General features: G+C 39.5%; 1 protein-coding gene across 4 annotated transcripts in view; it reads right to left on the bottom strand.

Annotated features, from left to right (window-relative positions):
• PALM2AKAP2 (PALM2 and AKAP2 fusion) overlaps positions 1-25,724 on the bottom strand; it is a 280,261-nt gene that overhangs the window by 128,847 nt on the left and 125,690 nt on the right. For 2 of the 4 annotated variants that reach the window (XM_062600649.1, XM_062600650.1), the window contains exon 7: positions 21,901-22,608. The exons of the other annotated variants lie outside the window; for them this stretch is intronic. In XM_062600649.1, coding sequence (XP_062456633.1) covers positions 21,901-22,608 — 708 coding nt within the window. The remainder of the gene's footprint in view (positions 1-21,900; positions 22,609-25,724) is intronic. 4 annotated transcript variants of the gene reach the window in all.

The following is a 25,724-nucleotide window of genomic DNA, read 5'->3' as shown; positions in this document are numbered from 1 at the left end:
TGAGTGCAAAAGGGCTGGATGCTCAGGAATACTAAGCATTGACAGAAGTTCAGATGGTACCCAGAAACAAAAGCAATCAAACTAGTTATAGTTTGGAAGAATTTTAGCTAACAGCAGCATTAGCTGGAGGAGAAAGGATCAGAATAAGCTCATATCCACAGCAGGTGTCTTTTTAAATGGGGAATTACATTAAAAAGGAAAGACAGATGATAAGAGCAGACAAGACAGTTTGAGACCCAAGGCTTAGTGCAGCTTGGACATAGATAAGTTAAATGCTCATTGAAGTCAAAGAGATATTCACAAGTTTGTGTCAGGCAGGGCTGAATTTACTTCCTTATATTTAGCAGAAGAAGGCGAAGAGTTGAATTCAGAGGCAACTGTTGTTGTTGTTGTTGCTGTTTTTGGAAAATAATGATGGTCATATGAAATTTTCAGTGCTAACCCAAAGCCTACACTTTTAAAATCAATATACTTTATACTTTATGAATAGAGACATTTCATGCACCCAGCATAGTACAGTTGCAACTGAGGGACAGTGCCTGGCCTATGATTGTGTACGTATGTAGTGGAAATAACCAGGAGAAAGCACAGAGGTAAAGGCTTGTTCAAGGCAGTGCAAGTGGAATGGGACTACGAACCCTGTGTATGTGTGTCTAGCTCTCTAATTGCTGTGCTCTTACAAGAGCAGCTGTTGGGAACCCATCTCTATTTAGAGCTACAATGGGAAGCATATTCATCCTCTAAACAACATCTGCGGAGTGAGTACTACAAGCTAGTGTTTCCTCATTGCTTCATTTCCTTTCTCTCTTGGTGCCTGCAGATATTGGGAAGCTGAGAAACAATGCGAGGAGACTGAAGGAGTAATAAATGTTCTCCCTAGTTTTTCACTTGGGGTGTGGCTGATTTTCTTTTTCTTTTCAAAGGACCAGTGGAAAAGGCCAGCTTGCATCTTTCAAAGGGCTCTTGCTTTGTAATTTGTCATTTTATTATGGCTATGAAATGAAAAATTGTATCTCATCCTGACAAAATAGGATATTATTCCACATTTGCTACTGTGTAATGACATCCCTGGCTTCTGTGGCTTAAGGCATATTGATTGCTTTAGCAGCCTCTGTAAGAATGCTCCTGCTGGAAAGCAGTGACTCTCCTAATGTTCTCTCACTGGAAAACTGTGTATTGGTTGTGAATGAGTTACTAGAAGGTAGCAAAAAAAAAAAAAAAAAAAAAATGAAGGAAGGTGTAGCATTTGAATTCCCATACTTCTCTGCTTTCCAAAAACATTAGGTCCAGACGCTGTTTGTAAGAGGAGGTTGTAAAAAATGTCTCTCTAATGCTGACAACCATGTTTCAGCTATGTAATACTTGCACAGTGGCATTTCCCTCTCATCGTATATCAAGGCACCAGCACAAAGAGAGCCATAAGGCAATGGCAGGCAATTATTCCACGGCTCTGTGTGAGCACTTCTGCAAAACAGCACAGTTTTATCAAATAAAAAGAACTTGCCTGCATACCTAGCAGCTCCCTGGTTATTCTCCTGGGATGGATCTTGAGGCTGGTGGTTCTTCTGCTCAGGACTTGCCCTCTGTGCAGATGAAACATTTTGCACACATGGCAACAGTGATGAGCCACATGAACCTAGGAAAACAGTTCTGAGGAACTGGTTGGGTTTGCAATGAACAAGCAGTTTCCCTCTGCCTCAGATCCTCATTTTAAATGGAACAATAACTGCACTTGTCTGCTGTACTGGGATGCTGTGAAATCTAATTACATGAAAGACTGTGAAGTACTCAGATACAATAGGGCTTGAGACCAGGTAAAAACATAATTATCCATCTTATATTCATAAGCTGGATCCAGAAACTTAAGCTGGCAACATCACAAGAATGGTTTTTATATGACAAAATTGCAGTCTGTTAATTATCGTCAAAAATACAGCAAAAATAATCTCAGTCAGAGCCATCAGAATTTCAGTCTCTAATCCCAGCAGAACTTAGTCGGGATGGCGTAGTATACCTGTCTCAGTAGCCATGTGTCTACTGTCATTATATGCAGTGCAGCCATTCCTTGAGTCTTTTGGGGGAGAGGGGGGAACCCAAACTGTTTTATTGCTTTCTTCAAAGTTTGTACAGGCAAACTATATTGCAAAGCCAAAGAAAGATAGTGAAAAAAATTAATCCAGTTCATCTTCCTTCTGATCCTAGAACAAACTTTATAACATGAATTATTTTAGTGCAAATATTCAAGAATTATTTGAAGTCTGTTTGAAGTAGTCTGACTCCTACTCTGGGGAACTCTCACAAGGTAATAGGTCTTATTGTGAAAAGCCACAAAGCATACACTTAAATAGCAACTTTGCCTTTTCTGCTCTTCTCTTAATATGTAGATGTATTTACATCTACAATGTAAATATAATTCACAGCATCTTTCTTTAATTTTGAAAGATCAGTTCCCTTCAAGTCCGTACTTATTGCCTGGAAATAATGAGGGGTGTTCCACAAATACCTAGATTAAGAACTTAGGTGAAGTTAAGTGTATTAGCTCAGTTGCACAAGACAAAGATGCTATAAGTGTGAGATGCTATCTCTTTGCTATTAGTTGTATTATGTTCTCATTAACCTAGTCATGATTCTTGAGACAGATCTAACTTTACAGTATGTTAGTCACTAACCCAAGGCTCACTTGGATAACCAAATGGGATTTACTACATTATATGAAATCAAAAATCATAATTTGCGAGAACTATATCTTGTTTTTCAAATCTTGTCATCTGCATGCTACTGGTTGTTTTTGATAAAATATTTTCTTGAAACAATCCTGAAATTCTTATTTACCTAGTAACTTCATTTCTCTTTTGAGTTCACTTCTTTCAACAGCCTTACTGCATCTAACGCATCAGCCTCTCCCCATTGATTAATCTAGTATTCCTTATACTCTAGGCTATCTTGACCTCTATCTTACTGACGGATTTGTTCAAAGTACTGTAAAAATGGTGGTTTTGATTTGAATACACATGAAAAAGAGGAAGCCTGAAAGAAGAGGAACTTACACTAAGCCAGACAACTTTGCTGATAATAAAAGGTAATCAAAATGTCATCCTAACTTTGCTTTAGACAATATGAATATCCAAAAAGATCCAGAATTTAAGTCTGTACCTGTTAAAATGAGGCATGCACATATGTAACTGCAAAATATTCGAGGTGGGTTGACTAGTCACAGAGCAAAGATCTGAATAAGTAAAATTTTAAGAAGTAAACAAATGCCAAGTAAAGCTTTTTGCTCTTATCCATTATGCTACTCCTTTATGACTGTGCTTGAAGTTCTTTTTTTTTAATATTTTTTTCATAAATATTTGATGCCCAAACTGAACTCTCTGATCTCTTTGCTATGGGAAATGGATACACTAACTGTATTCATAAAATTATCGCATGGGAAAGCTTTACAAGATACACATAACTGTGACAGGACTTTATGGCAGCAGAACAGACTTTCAAGCTTAACCTTCCTCGTTGGAAAGCAGGTATTGGTGATACTAGTATATTGATTGAAATTTATAGTGTATATGTAAAGTTGTACATCCTTCACTATAGACAATTCCTTAGTTTGTAAATCCCACAAAGATTTGCACACAGATTCACTGTTTATCCTGGTTCCAAAAAATCAATAACAAGACCTCCACTGATTACAGTGGAGTCAGGATTTCAACTGCTGATTCCAAACAGGGTTGTGTTGTGTAACTGAATCCACACTAGCTTTTAGCAGGTGTAGGGTCTAAGGTCAACTTTTAGAGATGAGTATCACATCTTTTTCACCTTTTCACTATTCTTGTCATATTCTAAGATACTGCTGATATATTGACAGAAAAAGGGAGAAGTTCCTATCTCAGTGAGCTTGAGAAGAGAAACTTTTGAAATCCTGAAAGGTAAATACTGAAAGAAACATTAGTTATTGAGAATTAAAGACAAATGTTTTTTTCAAAATCTGACATTTTTTCAAAACCCAAGCCTATATTTATTGTCTTGAGAGAAGGGGATGTGTTTGCACATACTTGTACACACACACATACTCATACACATACACACACACAGACATGCACACATGTAGATTAGAATTTCTACAACTATACACTGTTCAGGACTATGAGGGTCTACAGCAAAATACTGCCCTTGGCTGAATAATAGCATAAAGCTAATGCAATCTTTGAGATTCACTGAGACCTTAAAGGCAAAACTGGCCTTGGATTGACCCTGCCACGCAGAGATGATTTTTAAACCCAAACAGAAAATGAGAGGGCAGTTAGCCCTGGAGATCTGAATGCGATCATTTTTATTCCAGCTGAAGCTGATCTTTCACATTTAGGTCTGGGAGTCAGTCTAGACCAGTTTTGGGTCTTCTGTGTTTGAACCTAATGCTGTGTAGGAGTGTCATCTTTGTCTACAACATCTATAGGTATAATGCAGATTTGATTCTCTGTGCAATACAGTCCTGCACCAACTACACAGATGGCTCCACACCAAACCACCAGTACTAGCTCACCCATTTTCTGGGGAAGGTTGAACCCAAATCTAGATCTAAATGATATGGCTGTCCCTCATTCTTATGCAAAACCCGTACTTTGACTAGCACTGAAGTTTGGAGTTGGATTGAGTCCTGATTACTGTGGCCTGGGCCCATCTTTACCATGCATTACTTGGCAGGGACAGTACATCCATGGTCAGACCGTGACCATTCTGACTTAAGAAAGACTTGCAATAGGCTGAAATACAAAGCAAAAATGATCAAAGAAAAGCCTTTGGAGTGCATTTCCTAACCTTACTTTCACTTGTCAATTTTCTTTTATTGTGAACTGGATGATGCAGTGTGGTTCTCAGAAAGTGAAGATTTGTAAATAAGATGAGGCTTCCCAGAGAGTCTTGCCAAGTGCACTGGACTCAGCCACATTCAGCCGTTGTTGGTGCTATTGAGTTGTCTCTTTGTCCACCCACAATTTATTGTCCTCCTTGCTGCCCAGAGTACACCTTAGCTGAGTTGTTAATCGATACTCTCAGCTGTGCTGTAAAAGAGCTTGTCCGTTAATATCAAACAGTCGTTCTCAAGTCTCCCAAACAAATCAGGAACAGATATATCTTGATGCTTCCTTTTTTCTCGTAGAGAGAAGAAAATCTACTAATTTGATCGAATTATCCCTTTACCCTTTTTTATGGGACTCCTTTCCCCCAGTAGCTCCTGCATCTTGTTGCCTGTCTGGCCTTGAACTCAGAGGAGGCTGGAAAATCTCTCTCATGCCTTGTGATGTGCTCCTGCAGGGCAGGAAGGACCCAGAGGAATTGCCAAAAGACGTGAGAGAAGAAGGGCCAGTCCTTCCTCTTGGAAAGATGTCCCAGCAGTATCTGGGGAAAGTGACTGGCCTACAGTGATCTGTCAGGCCAAAGAAAGAGACTTGATTTTCAGGGACAAGGTTAGCCAGCCACAGGCACAGGTGAGAGGGGCTGGAGGTAGGGAGCCATTGGCCCTGTGTCCCAAAGACGGCAAAGGGACAACACTGCTCTTTACTCCTAAGGGCTGCTTATAAAGATGAGGATCCTGCAGTAGAGTGAGGAAGGCCATTAACCTGCTCTGAAGATGTCTTTGCCAGTATCAAGTACTGCACACAACCAGTGAAACAGTTGTCTGACCTCATTGACCCCAGTGCCAGCTCCAGAATGTGGATATAAGTGTGCCAAACCACCAAAAACAGCTTATTTTACAGCCTTCTTTGGAGAGTGACTGAAGCTACTTTTTTTTTTTTCAGTGGAGATTGAATCCTGTTCCCTGTCAGTACTAGGGGGACCTTCCTAATCTAATCTTTACATATGACTGATTAACCAAAATACAGGGCTTGAATAGTCTTGCAGTAGTATTAACACACACGTAACATCAGGTATTTACACAGGCAGCAAGAGACGGCTTACCTCCAACAAAACATATTTTTTTCAAGAGAAGATTTCTTGCTAAGGATAAAATTAATTGCAATGAACAGAGCTACCAGCTCTGTCTGGTAACTCTGTTATATTTGGTGTTAATTATTCATTCTTGGAATAGGCAGCAGCTGCAAGAATGTACCTGCTTTATAACTTAATCGAGCTAGTGGGATTTCATAGGCCTTATTAGTGCTCACATTATCATCATAAGAGGCAAAGTATTTTCATCTAAAAAAACTAGATGAGCAGATAAGGAGAGTTCAGAAGGAGAGAGTTCAGATGAATTGACTGAGGTGTGCAGAGACTAACATCTCTGGGAAGTGACCAGATCTGAGGAGTATCTGGGTTAAAGCTCTGCCTTTCTCTCTAGAAAATCCCTTTCTGATCCTTGCTCTCCTCTGAGCACTTTCTGGATGGCTAAGGTACCAGTAGAATGTTTTGCTCACTAATTCTTAATTTTCTTGCACAAGTCTCATATATTTTGCCTCCACTTCTACTATTTGATTTCAGATTTCCTTAAATTATGCAGAGAAAGTGGAAAAAAGCAAGGGTGGATTTGGGGGTCAGGTATTACATCCAATATGGAGATCTTTTTCCTATAGGCATCAGTAGGTTTTTCACGATAGATGGTTTTGGCAGGAAGACTTGTGTCTAGGGGAGGATAAGCACTGCTGTAGGAGTCTTTTCCCCTCAGTTTACGAGAAGTTTAAGTGTCTGTTAAAGAGGTCTATAGCATTGACATTCATGGCAATGGGTGTTAGATCTGAGAGCCTACATTTCTACTGGTAGCATCAAGTTTACTCAAAGTGCTCTCCACGTCAAAGACATCCAAGTGGTACAGCAGAGCTCAGGGGAAAGCCACACAAACGTGGTATGTCCCAGGCAAAGAGGTGTCAGGCACAAGGAAGGGAAAGTAAGAGAGCTGGACACAGAGAAGAAATAAAGGAGCACAGTCTAGTACTGACAAAGTGCGACTGTGGGTCTGTTGCCCATAGCTAGCTCTTTATTATCACAGAAACTTGAATTTGTAGTGTCAGCCATTCAGCCTTCAACAGGGAGTGCTCTGCTGGCTAGAACCTAGTGAATTTTCTTCTTGACTTTGAATAATAACATTTTTTGAAAAAATGAGCTCTGAGAGGATGAAATTGGGCTGAATTATACTAATAATTTTGAACGATAAAAATTGGAAGAAATGCTCTGATAATATCAAAAAATATTTTTAATATATTTCAAAAGAAATAGTTTTTTGGAAGTGCCTCCAGCATGGCAGTTTTAATTGAAACTTCTGATTTTTAAAAAGCAATTTTTATGCAAATGATCAGTTCAGAAAGTTTCAGCTTTGGTTCAGTGTGGTAATATCCTTTGCTCTGCTTTTGGTTGTTCGTTTTGACCAGAGAATTAAAACTGCTATTTATCCTTCTCCAAAGCTGACCATGTGTTCAGCTTCCTTCAGACAGAAGATCTTTTGCAATAATTTTTCCTCTGCTTCCCTACCCACCATCATCTTGGCCACATACGCTTTGCAGGATCAGTACAGACTCGACCTCCAAACTCTCAGGCAGAAGAGGACCAAGACAAGTATCTCTGTAAAATACAGGCCCTAGAAGAAGAGCTGTTTGCTACAAACAGAGCAAGAACTTCACCAGAGTCAAGTCAAGCCAGATCAGTTCTGAGGCACTTGCAGCCTTTTATCACCTTGCTTTGCCTGATACCATTTAATCATCTTGTTCTCCAGAAAGGTGTTTGCTTTACAGAACTGCTCACCTGGGGGAACTCCACTACCGTTCCTACTGCAATTTGGGCTCTATGAGGTATTTAATGAAATGAGAAGGTATAGGCACCTCTGCTAGAGTAAATGCAGCTGCTCAAATAATAAAGTTTAAGCACATATCCAGTCCTTAGAAATCTGTGAGGAGAAATGCCATTCCTGAAGGCTCTAAGACTAGTAGAGGGTTGTGTTTTTCTCTAACTTCTCTATTACAGATCTGTCCCTGGAAACATCCTTCATCTTTTATTGCATTTTTTTTCTCAGCTAGTTGAACTTACAACATGGCTTTCAGCAACATGAAACACTGAAATTCATTAATATGGGAAGTTTGGGGTTTGTCATTTTGCTTTTACCTAACCACTTGTTATTAAAAAATTATGTTAGCTTTGATAAAAACTCTACTGACCAAACTTCTGTTAACATACTTGCACACTCTCAAAAAGTACTAATCAGATAGGAGAAAAATTAGGGCTAGAACTCATGGAGGATGGAAGTGCTTTTACAGTGCATAATATTCCACCCGTCTAGGGGCACCAGGCAGCATCAGTGGGACCTTGCTGATCTGTGATGCTGTAGCAGATATTCCACCTGAAGCTCTGTTGAGAGCAGAACCCTTGCTGAAGAGGTTGTGTGTCCCTTTTGTCTTTTCCTGATAAAAGAAAAAGCAATTACTTCTCAAATGCTGCCAAAAACACGTAATTCACTCCTTCAGGGTAGACTAGGAGCACTTCCTTAATATTTAAGTCAGAACTGTGCTCTCTTCCCTGACTCTTCTTTTTTTGGGACTGCTATGCATGACCTGCCATTCCTCTGACACCAAAAGCCCACCCTCAACATGTGATTGTGTCAGAGAGGGTTTTTCAAACTAATTGTAATGTTATTCTTTACATCTACAGGCAAATTCTCCCCTGACGGACTTCCTGCGTAGGCACTGTGATTTCACCGGGCTGGCACAGGGTGTAAGGCCCTGATCCTGAATGACTGTTCTTGTCTACGCAAGTGTTTTGGTAGCCGTTCTTGCAGTCTTTACAACTGCTAAGCTGTAGCAAGAGAAGTAACTCTCCGATCTTTCAGATCAGACTGCATTTAATTCCTTTTATCTAAGGAGTATAGGAGGACCCTTCTTGATGTTGAATTAAAGAGTTGCTTTTCTTATGTTTTTTTTTAGAGTGTAGGTGTTCTATTATATATTTTAAATACTCTGAATGTCATCTATATCAAATTAAATCTGATTGCTTCCTCCATAGAACTAGTAGGCAGGTTATAGTCTCTATGGTAGGTCCTGGATTTGTTGTTTGGTCAATGTCTGGCATATTGTGAAGATAAATCAGTATCAATATTTCCAGCAATGTGAGTTCAGAATCTTGACATACAAAATAAAGTAATTATTGGGTAAGTTTTCAATAGCTTCTGAAGATGTGTCCTATCATTTACTAATTATAATCAACAGTGTTTAAGAATCAGGACTGTGTTCTTTCAAATACAGCACAAAAGGAGACCTATACAATCACAACTCTGCAGAACAGAGACTGTTGTGAGAACAGAGTATCTTCCTGCGGTTAGTATTTTCCAGATTTCCTTCTCAGCCAGGAAGTCCAGAAACTAATGCTTCTCTTCTTTTCTCTTTTAAATGATATTCTCTCCAAATTGCTCAACTCCTTGAGCTAGAGATTCAAAAGGGATCCAAATATTGCAAGATTTGCAGCACAAGTTGTAGCAGTAAAAACATTATGACTTCCCCTCTTGTTAAATTAAGGGTTATTTTCTTCCCAGGCTGGTATGAAAGGAAACTATATCTGTCTTAAATAACTCATCTGATTTACTAACACCCTGATGATCTGCAGCTTCAGTTCTGTAACAAAAAGTCTGGACCAAAACAGAAACAGAGAATTTCCAGATGCGAGCCCTTACTCTCAGCGTGCAGCTTTGCATGTATTTACTGCATTTGGTATTTAACAGTTACATCACTTTACCCCATCTCTCTGGAAACTTAACCATATCTAATGATATGCAATTGTTCAGATCAGTCAGCAGAAGGAAACATTTATTCTGTCTCACCAGCAATTTGGCTGTGACCCACTATTTCTTCAGTGATAAAGATGTTTCTGTAATTTAGTGCAGAGTGTGAAGAAGAAACATCAAATCACTTAACAAAAGCTGAGTGGTACAAAAAAGTATTTTAAAAAATACCAGGGCTATGTATTGAATTGTCTTTAAATTGAGGTGGTATATATATATATATATATATATATATATATATATATATCGCATTCTCCAGTAAAATGTAATGATCAAGACCTTTGGCTGGTATAAAACAGTAACCTTCTATTCAAGCCCTAGTAATCTTACATGCCACAGTGTAATGCTGTCTAGAGGTATTCACACCAGCTCTTGAGCACTACAGTCATTTTAGCACAGCACCATGCTCAGCCTTTTTCTCAGCAGGCATGATTATCTTCACCAACCCACCAACCATGCTGCTATATTGCTTCCTGGGCTGAGGCCAATTCACCTGCAGCCAGAGGGACTCTCCAGCCAGCGATATATTAGACGCTATGGAAGTCCTCAAAAGAAAGCTAAATTGGTTTGTCATGTCTTTTTTTTCGCCCTCTAGTTGTCCCTCTCACTTTGTTCTCTCATAGCAAAACCGTTAAATATTCTGTTCCTAATCCTTTTTTTCTTCCTAAATGATGGCAAATTTGTCATTCCTGGCAAATGCCTGACTGCTGTGAGTAGCCAATTTTGACTGTGACATACATTTTCCTTTTTTTTTTTTTTTTTTTTTTTAAAATTTTACAGTGCTGTTATAAGTCCCAAAATATGTAACAGTATAAAGATATTTTTTGATATTGCATACTCAGAGTATGTCTCATGTTCTTGTAGAGTTTTGGCTGACACTGGCAGGCTTATCGCCACAGCCCTCAGAGGCAGGCTAGAGCTAAGTATCCTTGATTATAGTGGTGAAACTGAGCTGGTAAAATCTGGATCCACAGAAGTTTTAGGTACCTACATTTCCTTTTATAATTGAGTGGAAGACTTTGGTTCTACCTACCTTTGTATATCAGGAGATGAGAGATTTTTTGTGAGGTTCTGCTGAACCCTGTGCAGGAGCAGGGATAGGAAAATGTTTCCCAGAACCTGGACCGGCACTTTTATTTGTATTCAATAAGTCCAGGAAGTCTGCTTACACTGAGAGAAATTGCTGCTTATAAAAAGCAGGAGCTAATTTCCTTTCATTCTGAGCTAGCTTATTCTCTAAGTTTGCAGACCAGTGTTTGTGTAGCACCCCCCACCCTTGATTTCGAGTGACTGAATATACCTCTCTGCCACCTGGTAATTCTTTCTATGCTTTTGGAGTTACATACTGAGAACTTCACTCCTCTAAGACTGATACTGAAAACCCTATTTCTGTCTCTTTCAAATATGTCTATATTTGCATTACCTGAGAAGTTGTGAATTTACAGTAAGAGATAGGCAGTCTTTCTATCACAGGTAAATGTGAATGGTCATGTAATGTTTTGTAGGGCTGTGCCTTGCTCTGTAGATCTGCAAGTTCTTCAGTGAACAGTCTATGTTTCCATCACAGCCAGTTACAAAGGATTCGTATATGAATGTGCACAATATAACAGAAATACCTTTAATGGCAATAGGGAATGTAAATACAGGCAGAAAAGTCCTGTGAAAAATTGGCATTAATTTCTGGTCCCTTTTTATTCGTTCATGCAATTATTGGCTACAGAAGTTTCTTTCTGTAGCCTTAACAATACTGGATAGTGTAAAACAGAAGACATTGCTGGTTCAGTATGGGTTTTGGTGGTAAAGGGCAGGTTGTAAAGGTCCTGCAGCAAAGCAGGAGGCCATTTGAAAATAACCTGTTCCACTTCTATCCCCAGACAAACTACTGAAAGACATTAAATGTTAAACTTTTGGAGTATTTCTTCTTTTTGCTACCAGAAGGATATGGAGCTATTAAAAGTAAAAAGTACAAAAAAACTCAGAAAGCTATCCTACTCAGAGGTATATTTATGCTGAATATCTCTTCACTACATTAGTCACTGACTTCCAGGGGACTGCTCTAGCAGAGTTTCAGGTGTATGCCACAGTATCTCGCTGACTCCCAAGCATTTTCTTTCTTTCTACTTGCTGTGAAGGTGGAAAAAGAAAAAAAAAATTTTTTATAGTGACTTAAAAAGAGGATGTACATGGAAATATTTGGTTCTAAAACCTTAGTAACAAATCATCAAAAGCTGCCTAGTCTGTTTTCTATGTTTTCTTGGCTGACTTGGTTCTGTGCAGTGGAGGAACATGCAGCTGAAAACCTCATGGATAAACAATTAAGTGAAATAGGATGAGAAACATGTTCCTGCAGCACAGGCAGCACAGCAGCAGCAGGAGGAATATGTGGCACAGACATGGTCCATGCCTGCTCTTTATGGGGCCATGTCTGCTAGCTCAGGTTTAAGCACAGCTCATGAGCCTCCCTTTCGCCACATTAATGCACCTTCTGAATTAGAAAAGTCCAACATCAAATGAGTTTGGCACAGCTATTACAATTTCCTCTCTCCGCCGAATTAATTTCTCTTCCTCTGACGACGTACATCTACCAGTTCTCCAGTCACTCACAGAGTCTTCATGGGCCAGCAACTATGACTTTCTCATGTTCAAAAAATAGTAATGAAAGCAGCTGTAAGCTTTGTCTGCTGCAAAACTTTTAGGACTAAATTATAAAGCGGCTAAACAGGGCGCACAACCATTTTTCCATTGTGTGACAGTACAGTATTCCAAGGCTTGTGTGTGAGTGAGTGTGTGTGTGTGTGTTTTTATTTGGATGCATACTGGCTGAGAGGAGAAGAGGAGTAGTACTTTTCAGTAATGGGCAGTCTATGGTGAATTTCTTCACATGACTGATTTTAGGCTGTATTTTTAAATTCTGAGAAGAGGGCTTGGCTAAGTTGTCCGTCCTAAGTTTAGGTAAATAGAACATGTCAGGGAAAATAACAAGAGAATTATTCTCTCTCCCAACCCTCAAATCAGACTAAGGCAAGTTCCTCCCTGTCTCAAAACAGAGAGGACACTTTCTGTGACAAGCCCTAGAAGAAAATTGCATACCGTTTATTTTGTCAGTCCTTAGATTCTTTAGTAACTGCTTTGGGGGGACTTATGTATACTGTATGGAATACTTTCCTCAGTTAGGAAGTACACTGACCCTTGACATAATGCCTTGCCTACGAAAATCAAGCGTTTATCATCTGCAAACGTTAAAAGGAGCCTAGAGCAATAAGGGTCCACCTGGCAAAGCATCATGTGAGATGGAGGAGGGAAGAGAAGTGAGAGTAACAGGCATGATGAGTTAATTACGCGTGGAAGCATCTAATAGAAATAAGAGTCGGAGCAGCAGGACACGGCAGTGGAGGAAAAAAAAAAAGAGCAACCCCAAAACCTGTGAAGTTAGTACTTTAATTCTTTTAGTGAGAGTGGCTGAACCAATGCAGTACATCCTTGAAATCACAGAGCATCTTGCAGAGTGGGAGTTAAGGAGAAACACAGTACAAAGACACAGAGGTAGGCGCAGTGAAAAGGCAGATTTATTTACTAGTAATACTGTACAGAGAAAAAAAAAGAGAGAAGCCACAGTTACAGCATGGCTGTTGCTGGCAGTGTTCTTGATTTTTTATTTTTGTTTTTTTTTATACTCATTTTTTAATCTGAAGAAAAAACATAACAGTCAAAAAAGTACACTTAAGGTTACAAAGTACAGCAGCTATCCCCAGCAATTCTAATTCAGTGTTAGCACAGCAGTTTATCCCCAATAAAATTGGCTTTTATTTACATTTGCTCACAAAGAAAGTGGGAGACTGAAGCTTGAAAAAAACTCTCATCCACAACCTACATTCACCATAAAAGCTGCATTTTACACAACATTTTCTTGAACCCCTAAAAAAAGTCATTCTTTGTGGAGCGAGCACAGTAGGGAGGGGCAGGAAGCCTTCAAAACTGTGCTCTTTTGCCTTTGTCCTGACCTGCTCTTGCTTGGCTACTCTGGCTGCCCACAGGAACGGTGGCCACTGGAAAAACCAAAAGCTTTCAAATGGATTTATCCCCTGTACCTGCCTCTAAGCAGTGCCTGCACCCATACCTGTAAAATACAGCACAAAACTAGAGCCTCTTCTTTGGCAAAGCACCTTAGTCTTAGGTAGAGGCTGAGCTTAACATTTCCTCAAAGCGATCCCTAATCAGCACAGTGCTGAAGTATGTCCTATGCTTTAAGCAAGTGCTTAAAGTGCTTAAAGCACATAGCATTAGTGGAGCTTAAGAGCTCTGTTCATCTGGTTGTACAGCACTTCCTTTGCTCTTGTGTTGGCCTCTCTCCGACAGGAGTGTTAGCTTAGAGGGACACTGGTTTGCTTCTTGGCAGATAATTTTACTCAAGAATGCCTTTGTACCCTGGATCAGTGTAGGGGGAAATTCACATTTTCTCCTACCTCCTTTAAACTGATGGCAGCGATTTGTCCTCCCAAAGTACCACCCTAGGCCAGCTTCTGCCTCCTGCTGCAGTAAGTGGCTTCCAGATGCTGATTCCCTGGACAGGCATGCTTAGCTAATACTGGCCTGCGCGACTTATTGCGTTCCCACAGGAGTGGGAAAAGAGCCGATAGACTTATCTAAATGGCAAGATTATAGTGGAAACCCCTGTCTGAGCAAACCAGGGGATGCTAGACAAATAGGTAGGGGCAGTGTCGCCCTAGCATCAAACTTGCCATAGGAATCTAGGAAAATACAGGAAGGTGTGCAAACACTGAGGACCAGAAACTGCCAACTCTCTTTTACCGGCCTCAGCTGAACAACCCTGAGGTGAGATTTTCAGTTATAATCTCTCTTTCCTTCCCTCATTTTTGCTTAGAGGTGACAATGAAAAGGGAAGCAGAGAGAGGAAAATAAAGGACTGGTTGAGCAGCGTTGACCAGAATGAGAGTAAATGCAGAGACAGCAGACAGGCATAATCTGGAACAGAGACGTGCAAAGGGAAAAATTTGGAAGAAAAACTCCAAAAGTTTATGTGTGGGTATGAAATTCACCCCAAGCCTCTCAGGCCACTGGGCATTTTGAGAGTTCCCAGAGGTCATTCTTCGGCTTTCAGACACAGCCAGCGAAGAGGCCTTGTGCTAAACCCCCTCTCTGCAGAAAAGTGCACCAGTTTCACAACATTACTTTAAAAATTTATCTAACTGAAGGTATCAGAAGAATCAGTTAAAGCACCATAAGCCTTGCTTGTAGAATGTTGTTTAAAGATTAGATTCTATAAACATTTGTGCATGTGCATAAATTTCACTTATCTGGCTCATTTTATTAAACTATAAAAGGACTGCTTAGGTGCCTAATTCTATGCTCATAGGCATGTCTTTAGGTCTTAAAGACCTAGTAAATGGATATTTAAGATCAGATCTAAGTCACTAACTTAGCTATGGAAGTTAAAAATATACAAATATACCCAAGCGGATGGACTTGAGTTACATAGGTCGTTTTAAAAGAGTAATTAAGTTTGTTCACTTAGGTACACTAAGTCTTAAAAAACCCCTGAAATCCTCCTTTCAGGAAAATCTGGGAAAAAATTGCAGAGAAGGTTTGCAATACAATAACAGTAAAAAAACCCCAAAGAAGAGAAAATTTTTCAAACTGGGGGAATGGTTTAAGAATTCTTCAAAAGTTGGCATTTAAGAAAAGTGGCCTATTCTTAATCAGTTGAACAGCCTAAGTGGAATCACCACAGCAGGAAAGCCTCTTTGAATTCATGAGAAAAAAGACTGAATTTTGTAATGCTGTTGACTTTAAATACAAGTGGGACATTTAAGAACTTCATGCACTCTTGTCACTATTTACAAGCTAAGTTATTATTATATATTTATATTACAGGTTGGATTTATATTATCTTTGGACTAGATGACAATCCATTCATATTCTAAACTTAATAAATTCAGTGATTTTATACAACTTACTGGTTTACATACAAAAATTACAGCCCACTTTTGTTGAATGTTGTCAGAACATATGAGCTCTGAGTAAACTCAGAACTAAACTTTACTCTTGCTGCCTGAAAGTCTCAGGAAACAACCTAAGCAAGTCCTGAACTTTCTAATAGAAAGACAGAACAGGTGGAAACTGAGTGAGTTTAGGATAAAGTAAGACACCACATTTATAACACATGGGAAAATCCTCTACTTATTCTGTGAATTATTTTGTTCTACTCTTTCCAGTGGCACCATCTATCGTATTTTGAAATCGCATATTGGATAACGTAGGACAAAGTGAAAAACTGTATTATAATTCTCCTTTTTTCAGCTATACCTCTCTACTGAAAGTAGGTAGTTATTGACTATCATGGTGGCTTTCTAAATAAAGAAGAATTTGTCTAGCTATAGAGAGCATAGATCCACCTTTTCCTGTTGGGAAAAAAAATGATTTAGCCTTGTTTATATTGGATTCTACCCTTATAACTTTACTTTTTAAAAAGTGTTGTGATCCTGCTTCCTGGAGAAATAAGTGTTAGATCTACAAAAGATCCCAAGAAGTTGGGCATTGTCATCAAAGTATGAAAAAGTTCAAAGGCTCAATGTTGTGGGTAGGATGATATTCAGAAACTCAATCCCTACTTAGGATTTGTATCTCATTATAAAAATATTTATTCCTTAAAAAAATACACAAATGTAAAATACTACATTTTCTATGATATCCCCATTTACTTTCCAAGTATGTCATTTGAATGTTGGATTGAATCAAAAGGTAAAATACCTTTCATTTCTCTAGCAATTCTGTATGCTGTTTTTCTGCTCCCACTAATTGTTGCATCTCTGTAATTTCAAGCATAGAGAACCAGAACTCAGAACAACAACGGACTGACCTAAGAGCTGTCAGGAAAGTCTCACTTAGTGTTTGTGAATACCACTGCAGTGGTAGCAATGCTAACTCAGGATCTGATCCTAAGAGATGCTAAGCACCATTTATTTTGTGTTTTTCACAGCAGAAGTAACAATGCTCAGAATTAGCCTCTTAAATTACACCACTCTGGGCAAACTCAACAGCACATAAAATTGGTACACAAATAATACCCAAACTACACCCTGGGTAAATCACTCATGCCCTGATCTTGCAGACACCTACATGCATTCCTTCTGTGAGCTGACTTAAGTAGGTAACAGTAAAGTTAGGCATATGTGTTTTTGTTTGCAGGGGTCTTCTATTGCACCAGTAGAGGTTCTCTTCATGGAGAAGGGCTTGTGCACACTTCTCTTGCTGGGGATTGAAAGATAATGTTGTGTTTATACAGCTTTGGAATACAGCCTGCACTTTTTGGAAAACAAGAAAAGAAAGATACAAAAAGAAGAAGAAAAACTAAGAGTGCTAAGGCAAACTGTCAAATGGCACATCATACCTACTTTGTCATTCATTTAGATAACATCACAAAGGCAGACCAGAGGAGTTCTGTAAACATATACCATACAGTACATCAGCCACAGGAAATTAAAAAAAGAAAATAACCCTGTAATTCTTTTCTTTCTGTATTGATATTCTTGTAATTGAAAGAGATTGCCTAGCCACTAATCATAATGCTGTGTTTTTTGATTTGTATTTTTCTTCTGTTAAAAAACAAGAATGAAAGTAAAATGCAGTGGTTTGCAAAAGAAACAGTTTCTGAATGCAAATCAGAGACAACATGGAAGTGGATTCATAGAAACTTAGAAAATACAAAATATAAAAAAGTTTTGTAGGTTACTTTCTCCCAGTCTAGGAAAAGATACACTGAAAAGAATTTTTTTTTGTTTTTCTTACAAAAGTTAAGGCGAGCAGTTTGTTGTGGCAAAATGCTATCACAGAACCAGTTTCTGACTCTACTTATGTTTTGTATCCTTCCATACTGAAATTGAGAATATACATGTGACAGCAAAAGTTCAACAGACAGGGAGTTTGCTTAAAACAATAAAGAAAAACTCCCATAATGATCCTTATGAAATCTCTCTCTGCTTGACTGTACAGCGGACCCTTTCCTTTGTGTCTGATTGTGCATATATTTCCATAGGCTACTTTCTGTCTGAGGGGAAGGGGAAAATTGACCCGTTCCGAAGCTCAAAGAAGCCCTAGAAAACTATTTACATTCATCAGCCTATGCTAATGCATTTGAATCCCCATATAATTTGGCTGCAGTCTAATGGCTAGAATGGAAAAAATGTCCAGGCAAGTTTCTTGTACCTGCAGAAGAGAATGATTGGAGTATGCATATTTAAGTCAACATAGCTAAGGCCCTCAGAGTTCAGATTGATTTTTTTTTCCTGACCTCAGACATGAATCTTTGATCAAGAAAGACAAACACTTTGCAGATAAACTTCTAAAAACTTCAGCTTTCTTTATTTTTTTTTTCTTTTTTTTTTTGGATCTGTTATGGGCCCATTAATCATGGAGCTCATATGCACACAGAAAAACACTGGCCTTCTGAGGCACTCAGTGTTAGCTACAACCACTGAGCAGTAAGTATTTGGCAGGTTTAAGGTTTAAGGCTTGTGCTCTACTTCTAACCACTAAAGGGCCACTTCTAAGCTCCTTGATACACCACCATCTCCCAGTGACCTTATGACTAAAATGGTGCAGTGGTCTCAGACACACTCTGGTCTCAGTTCAAACAAACAGCTCCAAGGGCTATTTTTTAAAAGAGTCATCTCCAAAATGATGAATGTGTGGCAGAATACCTTAGGGGAGCATATAGCTAGAGAATTCAGAATCACAGAATCAAAATCACAGAATGGGTAAGGTTGGAAGTGATCTCTGGAGATCATCTAGTCCAACCTCCTTGCTCAAGCAGGGTCACCTAGAGCATGTTAGACAGGGTGCATCCAGGTGGGTTTGGAATATCTCCAGGGAAGAAGAACTCTCCAGAATTGTGTGGAAACACTGGATTAGGAATGATACCCAAGAGTGTTCAGAATACAGAGGACACTCTAAGCGTCCCCACAAAAAGGGTTTTGGAAAAATCTCTCTTTAGAAAATAGAGATAGTCAGGAGGGAAAAAAATGTGGCTGGGAAGACATAGGGAAGAGAAGGTGGCCATGAAGACAGGATTGCACCTGGAGTGGAAAGGACAGTAAGACATAAAAGGATTAGCTTAGCCAGGAGAAAAGGGCTGGAAGATTTGTTTCTGAGTGTTACTAGTAATGTCAACAGGCCCTCAAGAGAACTATCGTGCTCTGAGCATGTGACATCTTGCTGGAGCAGGCGTGTGGAGGCAGCAGGCACTACTGCTGAGCTGGGCGAGTCTATGCATGAGTGGCATTCATAATGTAGGAAGGAGCCAGAAATGGTTTTACTGTCCCTATAAATTTACATTACAAAATTCTTTAGTGCTTTGGAGTCCCAAACTTGCCTTTCCAAAGCCCTAATTAACTGCCCAATTAGCTTTAACCATTGCATGCCGATGTCTCCTAACAATACAAGCTGGGTCAGGTTATGGAAAGGTGGTTTCCGCTGTATGTGTTGCTACTCATCAGCAGAGTTGTGGCGACCTCACTGAATGCCTTGGAAATGCAGAATAAACCATGAAATGTTGTTAATTGGCCTTGGTGATGGTCTTGGATTTTGGCTAACACAGCTAAGCTGACAAGGAGTGATTTAGGAAGCCAGGGTAACTCAGTCTCTTGAGGTTTCTTACCCACACCTGGCTTGCTGAACATAAGGCTGTGGAGGCTATTGAGAGCACAGTGGAGTTGAAAATTCATGGCATCATTTTAAGAAATGTTGAGATTTTTTATCATTTAGCATTTCTGGAAAAAAGAAAAAAACAGGCTGCTAATTTCCAACATAATTTTCAACAAGCAGCCACCAGACATGCTTTTAAAATATGGGATTGCTGCAGTCATTCTCTTTTCTTTGATAAATTTTTTACCCACAGAAGCCTGAGTGAAACAATGATTTGAAGCTTCTGCTGGCAAATTTGGTCCTTCTCTTATCCAAAAGCCCCCAGGGGAGGTTGAGGGAGCATATGGAAGTCTCTTACAGGTTAAATCAGGCCACTGCAGTGGATATGGAGGACAGTATAACTTTTACAGGTGTCATACTGATGTAACTTTCTTTTCCTAATCTCCACTTGATTTTTTTTCACAATCATCTGGGTAGTTGTGAGATGTTATATCAACCAGCTCCATACTGATGACTAAGTGACCCAATGCAGGAAATACTTTTTGCATTTTGTGTGTGTTTTATTGTGCCTTATATTATCACTGTCATGAACAATCTTTCTTACTGGCACAGAAAGAAAAGAGTACAGAGCAGTACAGAGCAAGAACTCTGTTTAATCAGATGCTCTGAACTAACAATTAATGCAGTAAAAGCACCATCCAAGAAAGAACAGAAATATTATAGGAACCACCTCAGACTGGTAGAGGCTTTTTGATTTTTTTTTTCTTTCTTTCTTTTTATTCCTTCCTTTCTTTCTTTTTTCCTTCCTTTCTTCCTTTCTTTCTTTTTCTTTTTCTTTCTAGTTTTTCATTTATTTTGTTTTTCAGTTGCTGTTATCCTTTTTTAAAAGTCTGATAGTTTCAAAGACACTTCAAAGTAATCTCTAGTATTTTTTAACAATACCAGAAAATATAAATCCTAATTTTTAATCTCACTTCTACAGGTGTAAATCCAGATGAAGCCCACTGAAGTAAGTGAGGTTGCACCAATGTGAGACAAGAATTAGGCTCATAATATTTTACAACGAAAAAGCTGGTTGCTTTTCCATTGTAGTTAGAATGAAAGGACTAAAAAACAAAGAAACATCTACTGATTTTGGATGTCTTCACCTTTTTATGTTTTCAATTTGAGATGTTTTTAAGAGGCCTGATTTTCAGAGGGCAGATGAAAAAAAATTTGCTGATAATCAAGCCTCTTTAAAGTGCCTCTGTCTGGAAAATGAAGAATCCAAAATCACTAGCAGTTTTTGAAAATGCTAATCTTGTGGTTTTAGGCTCTTCTCCTGAAATAGCAGCTCAAACAAAACTCCAGCAGGCCTCTGCAGGAGCTTTACCCGGGTAAGCATTGCAGGATCAAACCTATCATCTGTAAATACATAGGTGCACCAGAAGTACACTCAATAAATAATACTTTCCTAAGAGTTAAAAGACAAAAATCTGTCCCTGTCCCCATTGCCAGCACTGAGAATTTCATTACTGATTTCAGTGGGAACAGGGTCAGACAGTGAAGGAAGTTCATTTTCTATTCTAAGGAAATAGAAAGCAGTATCTCTCATCTATTGGAGTTCAGCAGGAAAACTTCATGTATAAACATTGGCGGAGTTACTGAAAGGCAAGTAATTAGATCAGTGACTCCATCTCAGTTGGTATAACAGCTGCATCTCTTTCATGTCAAGTTAATTTCAACTATAATTTAGGGAGATGAAGTACACATACAATACTGTAATCTGGAAGATTTATATAAGGCAAAATGATCTTTCATACATTTTTTAGACAGAAAATTAAGGTCCACTTTTGGATTTATCAATAAGCAGAAATGGCCGATGGGTTTTTTTGACATCTCAAACTAAACTGGAAAATTACTATAAAACAAAAATTTGCAAACCTTTTGGGAAGGATTTATTTGAGTTCTAGGAAATTAAAAAAATAAAATAACCTAAGCCTTCCTCTGAAAAATAAAAAAATAGGATCTATAAAGTAATATTTAAATGTGATTTAAAAAACCCTAGTTTTATAGGGCTGTCATATCCAGCTGCTGTGAAATTCAGACTCCCACAAAATCCTAGGAATCTGATCAAGCCTGCCAGATATCAAAAAAAAAAAAAAAAAATGTGTTTTCATAATATATATAATATATATATAAATCAAATAAATATGAAAACATTTCTTCAGTTTCCCATTTACCTCTCACTCTGTAATATCAAGAAAAAAACCAACCCTCCCCAAACCCCCAGGAGTATGCTTGATGGGAAAAACATGTGTTCATCTTCCTGAAGAACTAGAAATCAAAGCAACCCAACTGCAAGGCCATGGAGGCATTCACTTCCAGTTCACAGTATTGCAGTTAGAAGTACAGTGAGGTCTAGGTAAGTGGTGGAGCAGGTGCTGCCTGGAACAGGGAAGGAGGAAGTGTTCACATGACAATACAGCATTGACAGCGCTTTTTCTTTTGTGTACCTGGGGCGGCTTCCAAGGGCAGGCTTTCTTCTTTCCCCTCTGGAGAGGAAGGCTCTGTCGTGTCTGACAGTGGCCTGCCAGAGACCAGCTCAGCGGCGTTCCCATCCATGGTGGAGATGTCTGTTACTGTCTTCTCCCGCAGTGACTTCTCATCATCTTCATCGATCAGGACCAGTTCTGCCTTGATCGTTTCATCATAGCCCAGCACTTTCTTCGTCTCCTCTTCATCCTCAATGTTCTGGTAGCCCATAAATATCATTGTCACTGGCTGATCTGTGCTGGCCTCTACAGCTTCACCACCACCACAGGGTTTATCTTGGGGCTGAGGGTTCACAGGATGCCCTTTGCTGGCCTTGCGTACCATTTCCAGCTTTGCCTCCTTGAAGAGCATTTGCTCCTTCATATGGCTAAAGTTTCCATCTGCTATCACATTTCTGTCTGACACAGTCATCATTTCATACCCTCCTTTTACACTTGATTGTCCAGCTTTTTGCATAAGTTCATCTACATCCTTTGAGCTTAATTTATGTACTCCATTTTCTACCACTGTGCCACCAGAGTGAACCTCATAGACTACCTTGGTATCATCATCATAGACTTTGAATCCTTTTTGATGGGCCCCATCTGGGCTAAAAGGTGAAGTAGAGACAATCTTGGTCTCTCCTGTCTGTTTGTCTTTCTCCACATTAATTTCCATGGTGTACAAAGCTTGAATGAAAACAAGAGAGGAAGTGCATGTTACAACAGAAAAAGCCAGTGAATGGTTAATTGCCAAACAAACAAAGAAAACTACGGTGCCCCTTCTCCTACCTCCTGTCTCTATAGGGCCAAGCATTCAACGTTAGAGGTGGGACACACACTGTGAATAGAGACAGTTACTGCACTACACATCATTTTGCAGGCCGAGGCTGGGCATACCTGATGTAAACTGGAAACAGTCTTCCAGCTCACTCCACATGGAACTGTCTCTGGTCAATTAGAAGCGTGAAGAGCATATAGGGTTAGGTATACTTTTGACAAAGGGAGGTGATAGCATGCATTTTCCCCTCAATCTTTTCTTTCTGAATTTGCCTCAAATTCAAAGAAAAGTTCATGTCCAGGACCTCCCTAATCTCTTTTCCTTTCCTGTCACCCAACTGCACCTTAGCTGTTAACAGGTTTTGCTTGCTGCCAGTAACATACAGATTGTTACATTATCGATACTTGTTCTTGCTTAACTCTTCCATTGTAGCACCCATAAAGTTTACAAAGGTGAAGAAATATTCTTTAGCCCTGTTCTACAGGTGGGACAATAAAATCACACAGGAATGGAGTTATTTCTCCCAGCAGATTTGTGGCAGAGTAGGTTTCTTAGCTTTCATATTAAGGTATTGACACTTCGATCTTTGCTTGAAGATTATGTAAAAAATGTCAATGAAGTGCTCCTTCATGTCTCTGAATGAGACCCTAAACATCATTTCCAAAAGAGGAAGTTGAAGAAAATAATAATAATGAAGAACTGCCTTTCAAAACGTCATGAAATAAAGGATGAATACATGTGTGTGAGGGATGCTGTTTTAGAATAGCAATGAAACTTTTCTAGCCAGTAAGAAGAATGTAGCAACGAGAAGAAAACTGTAGTGACCATGCAGCAGGAACAGACAAGCAATCTGCACTGCTCTAACCCACAGTGGCAATATCATGTCATTAGCCAGCTTTCCAAGGAAAGAAGTGGAAAGGTGTCACAGATTTTCCAGAAGTTGTCATCTTTTTAAGTATTCCTTACAGAGATGAAAACATTTTTAAAGGACATCCACAGACAACTGATTACAATTTACTACAGGCAGTGACAAATGTCTGTGAAACTTACAATGACTATTTCCATCAATGAATCTCAATGGTATAATCACGATTTGTCTTACCTGGGAAAATCACAAACTGATATGTTTGGTTCTGTTTTTTTTTTTTTTTTTTTTTTTTTTTTTAAACTGGATACAGAACATCCCTTCCCCCAGAATCAATGCAGTATATATGTTTGTATTTAAAACATCATTACTATAAAAGTTACTATGGTTTTTAATATCTTCCTTCACTCTTATTATTCATAGACTGTGCAACTTTCTTCTGTATTCCTAAGTGAAGCCTGTCACAGCATTAGGAACCTTATCACATTGTGCATCATGAGTCCATCTATTGCTCTAGATAGAAAAGTCATCTATTGTTGTGTGGGCCTGTATTACACCCTTGAGGTGGTCTCATCTGGCCCTCCAGTGTGCAATATGGTTGGTAGACTACCCAAACTGGGGTATTGCTGTCTATGTGTTTGGAGTGAAAAGGTGGGCGCTCAGACCTACTACCTGGCAGGGTTGATCAGATCAAATGCAGTGTCACAAAAACATCGTTACTGAACAGGAGGATGGAGGAGCAAGCTAGGAGAATGTCTGAGAGATGGTATTTTATTCAGAGACTTATGGACTAGCTATATCCATAGCTGTCATGTCCCTGAGAGCAGGACATCCATTTTTATAATGAAGTAGAGATATCAATCTTATGAACTCTCTCCCTATCTTTGAGTCATCACACCTGGACAACCTAAAGCAGCTCCGCAGTGACTATAAGGAAGCTGCTGAGAAGATGAAGCTGTGCAGAGCTCTTCTCTGAGGTGCACAGTGGGAGAATGAGAGACAGCGAGCACACATTGAAATGGGAGATTCAGGCTGGACATAATGACGTCATCATGAGGAAAATAGTTAAGCCACGGAGCAGCTCACCCCAAAGGGCTGTGGGGCCTCCATCCTTGGAAGTTTCAAATCCTGTGGTGAGCTTGGTGCTGGCCCACCTCTACACAGGTTGTAGGCACAGAGACAGAGCTCTCTGCAGAGCCAGAAACTGTGCTCGCTGCCTAAATGATGCTCAGTGATGAGCAGAGATCAATTCCCGTGTCCTAGACCAAAATGTTGTATTTCCCTGAGCCTGGGAAGGAGGGCTTGCACTGCATTCACAGTTTGACTGAACTGTGGTGCAGACCAGAGAGCAGCCAGCATATGTGCTGTGCTGGGGACTGTCTCAGCCTAGGAGTTGGCAGACAAGTGTTCCTCAAGTCTCATGCAAGCAAATCTGCCTTGAAGCCCTATAATCTGATTTACAGGAGTAAATTAGTCCCCTGACTAATACCCTGGAATTTGCTCTTCTCTTTTCTTGTGCAATTTCTTGGGTGGGAGTAACAGAGAGAGAGGAAAGGAGAAGCTTTTTTTTTTTTTTTTTTTTTTTTTCCCCAATTTGTTGCCCATTCTCAGAGCTCTGGCTTAGTGAGTGACCTATGAATGTCACTTGAGCTCTCCACAGCTGCTCAGGCAGACACTGTGTAAGAATTTAGAGATTAGAAAGGCAAAAATAGGAGTGCATAACCTGTAATACAGATGTTAAATCTGACACATCGGCAGATTTTTGAATGATAATCAGCTGAACTGAAGCAAAGTTGAGCTGGGAGCACCATCATCTCCAGAACATCATGTGTGGCAGGTAGAAGTTCCTGATCTGTCCTGAGCACCAGAGCTCTGCGGATAGAGATTACCACCAGTCAGCTGACTGGCAACACAACCTCTTCTCAACCAGAAACTGTGATCCCAGCTCTCGCTGAGTTTCTGCGCTTCTCCTCTTGTTTGAAAAGCAGTTATCTGTGACATGATTTTGGAAGACTGCTAACTTCCTCGGTAAAGGCTGCTGTTTCTCCTGTGAAATACTGCTTTCTCCCATGTTACTGCACATATTTTCCAATGTAACTTGCAAAGCCCTCCCTGTTTTGAAGAATAAATTTCATTCTGCAGTGGTGTGCACTTAGTGGT

The sequence above is a fragment of the Rhea pennata genome, chromosome Z, assembly GCF_028389875.1.
Source record: "Rhea pennata isolate bPtePen1 chromosome Z, bPtePen1.pri, whole genome shotgun sequence".
NCBI classification, from domain to species: domain Eukaryota; kingdom Metazoa; phylum Chordata; class Aves; order Rheiformes; family Rheidae; genus Rhea; species Rhea pennata.
The sequence above is the reverse complement of the archived record's forward strand: the minus strand, read 5'-3'. Positions and strand labels throughout refer to the sequence as shown.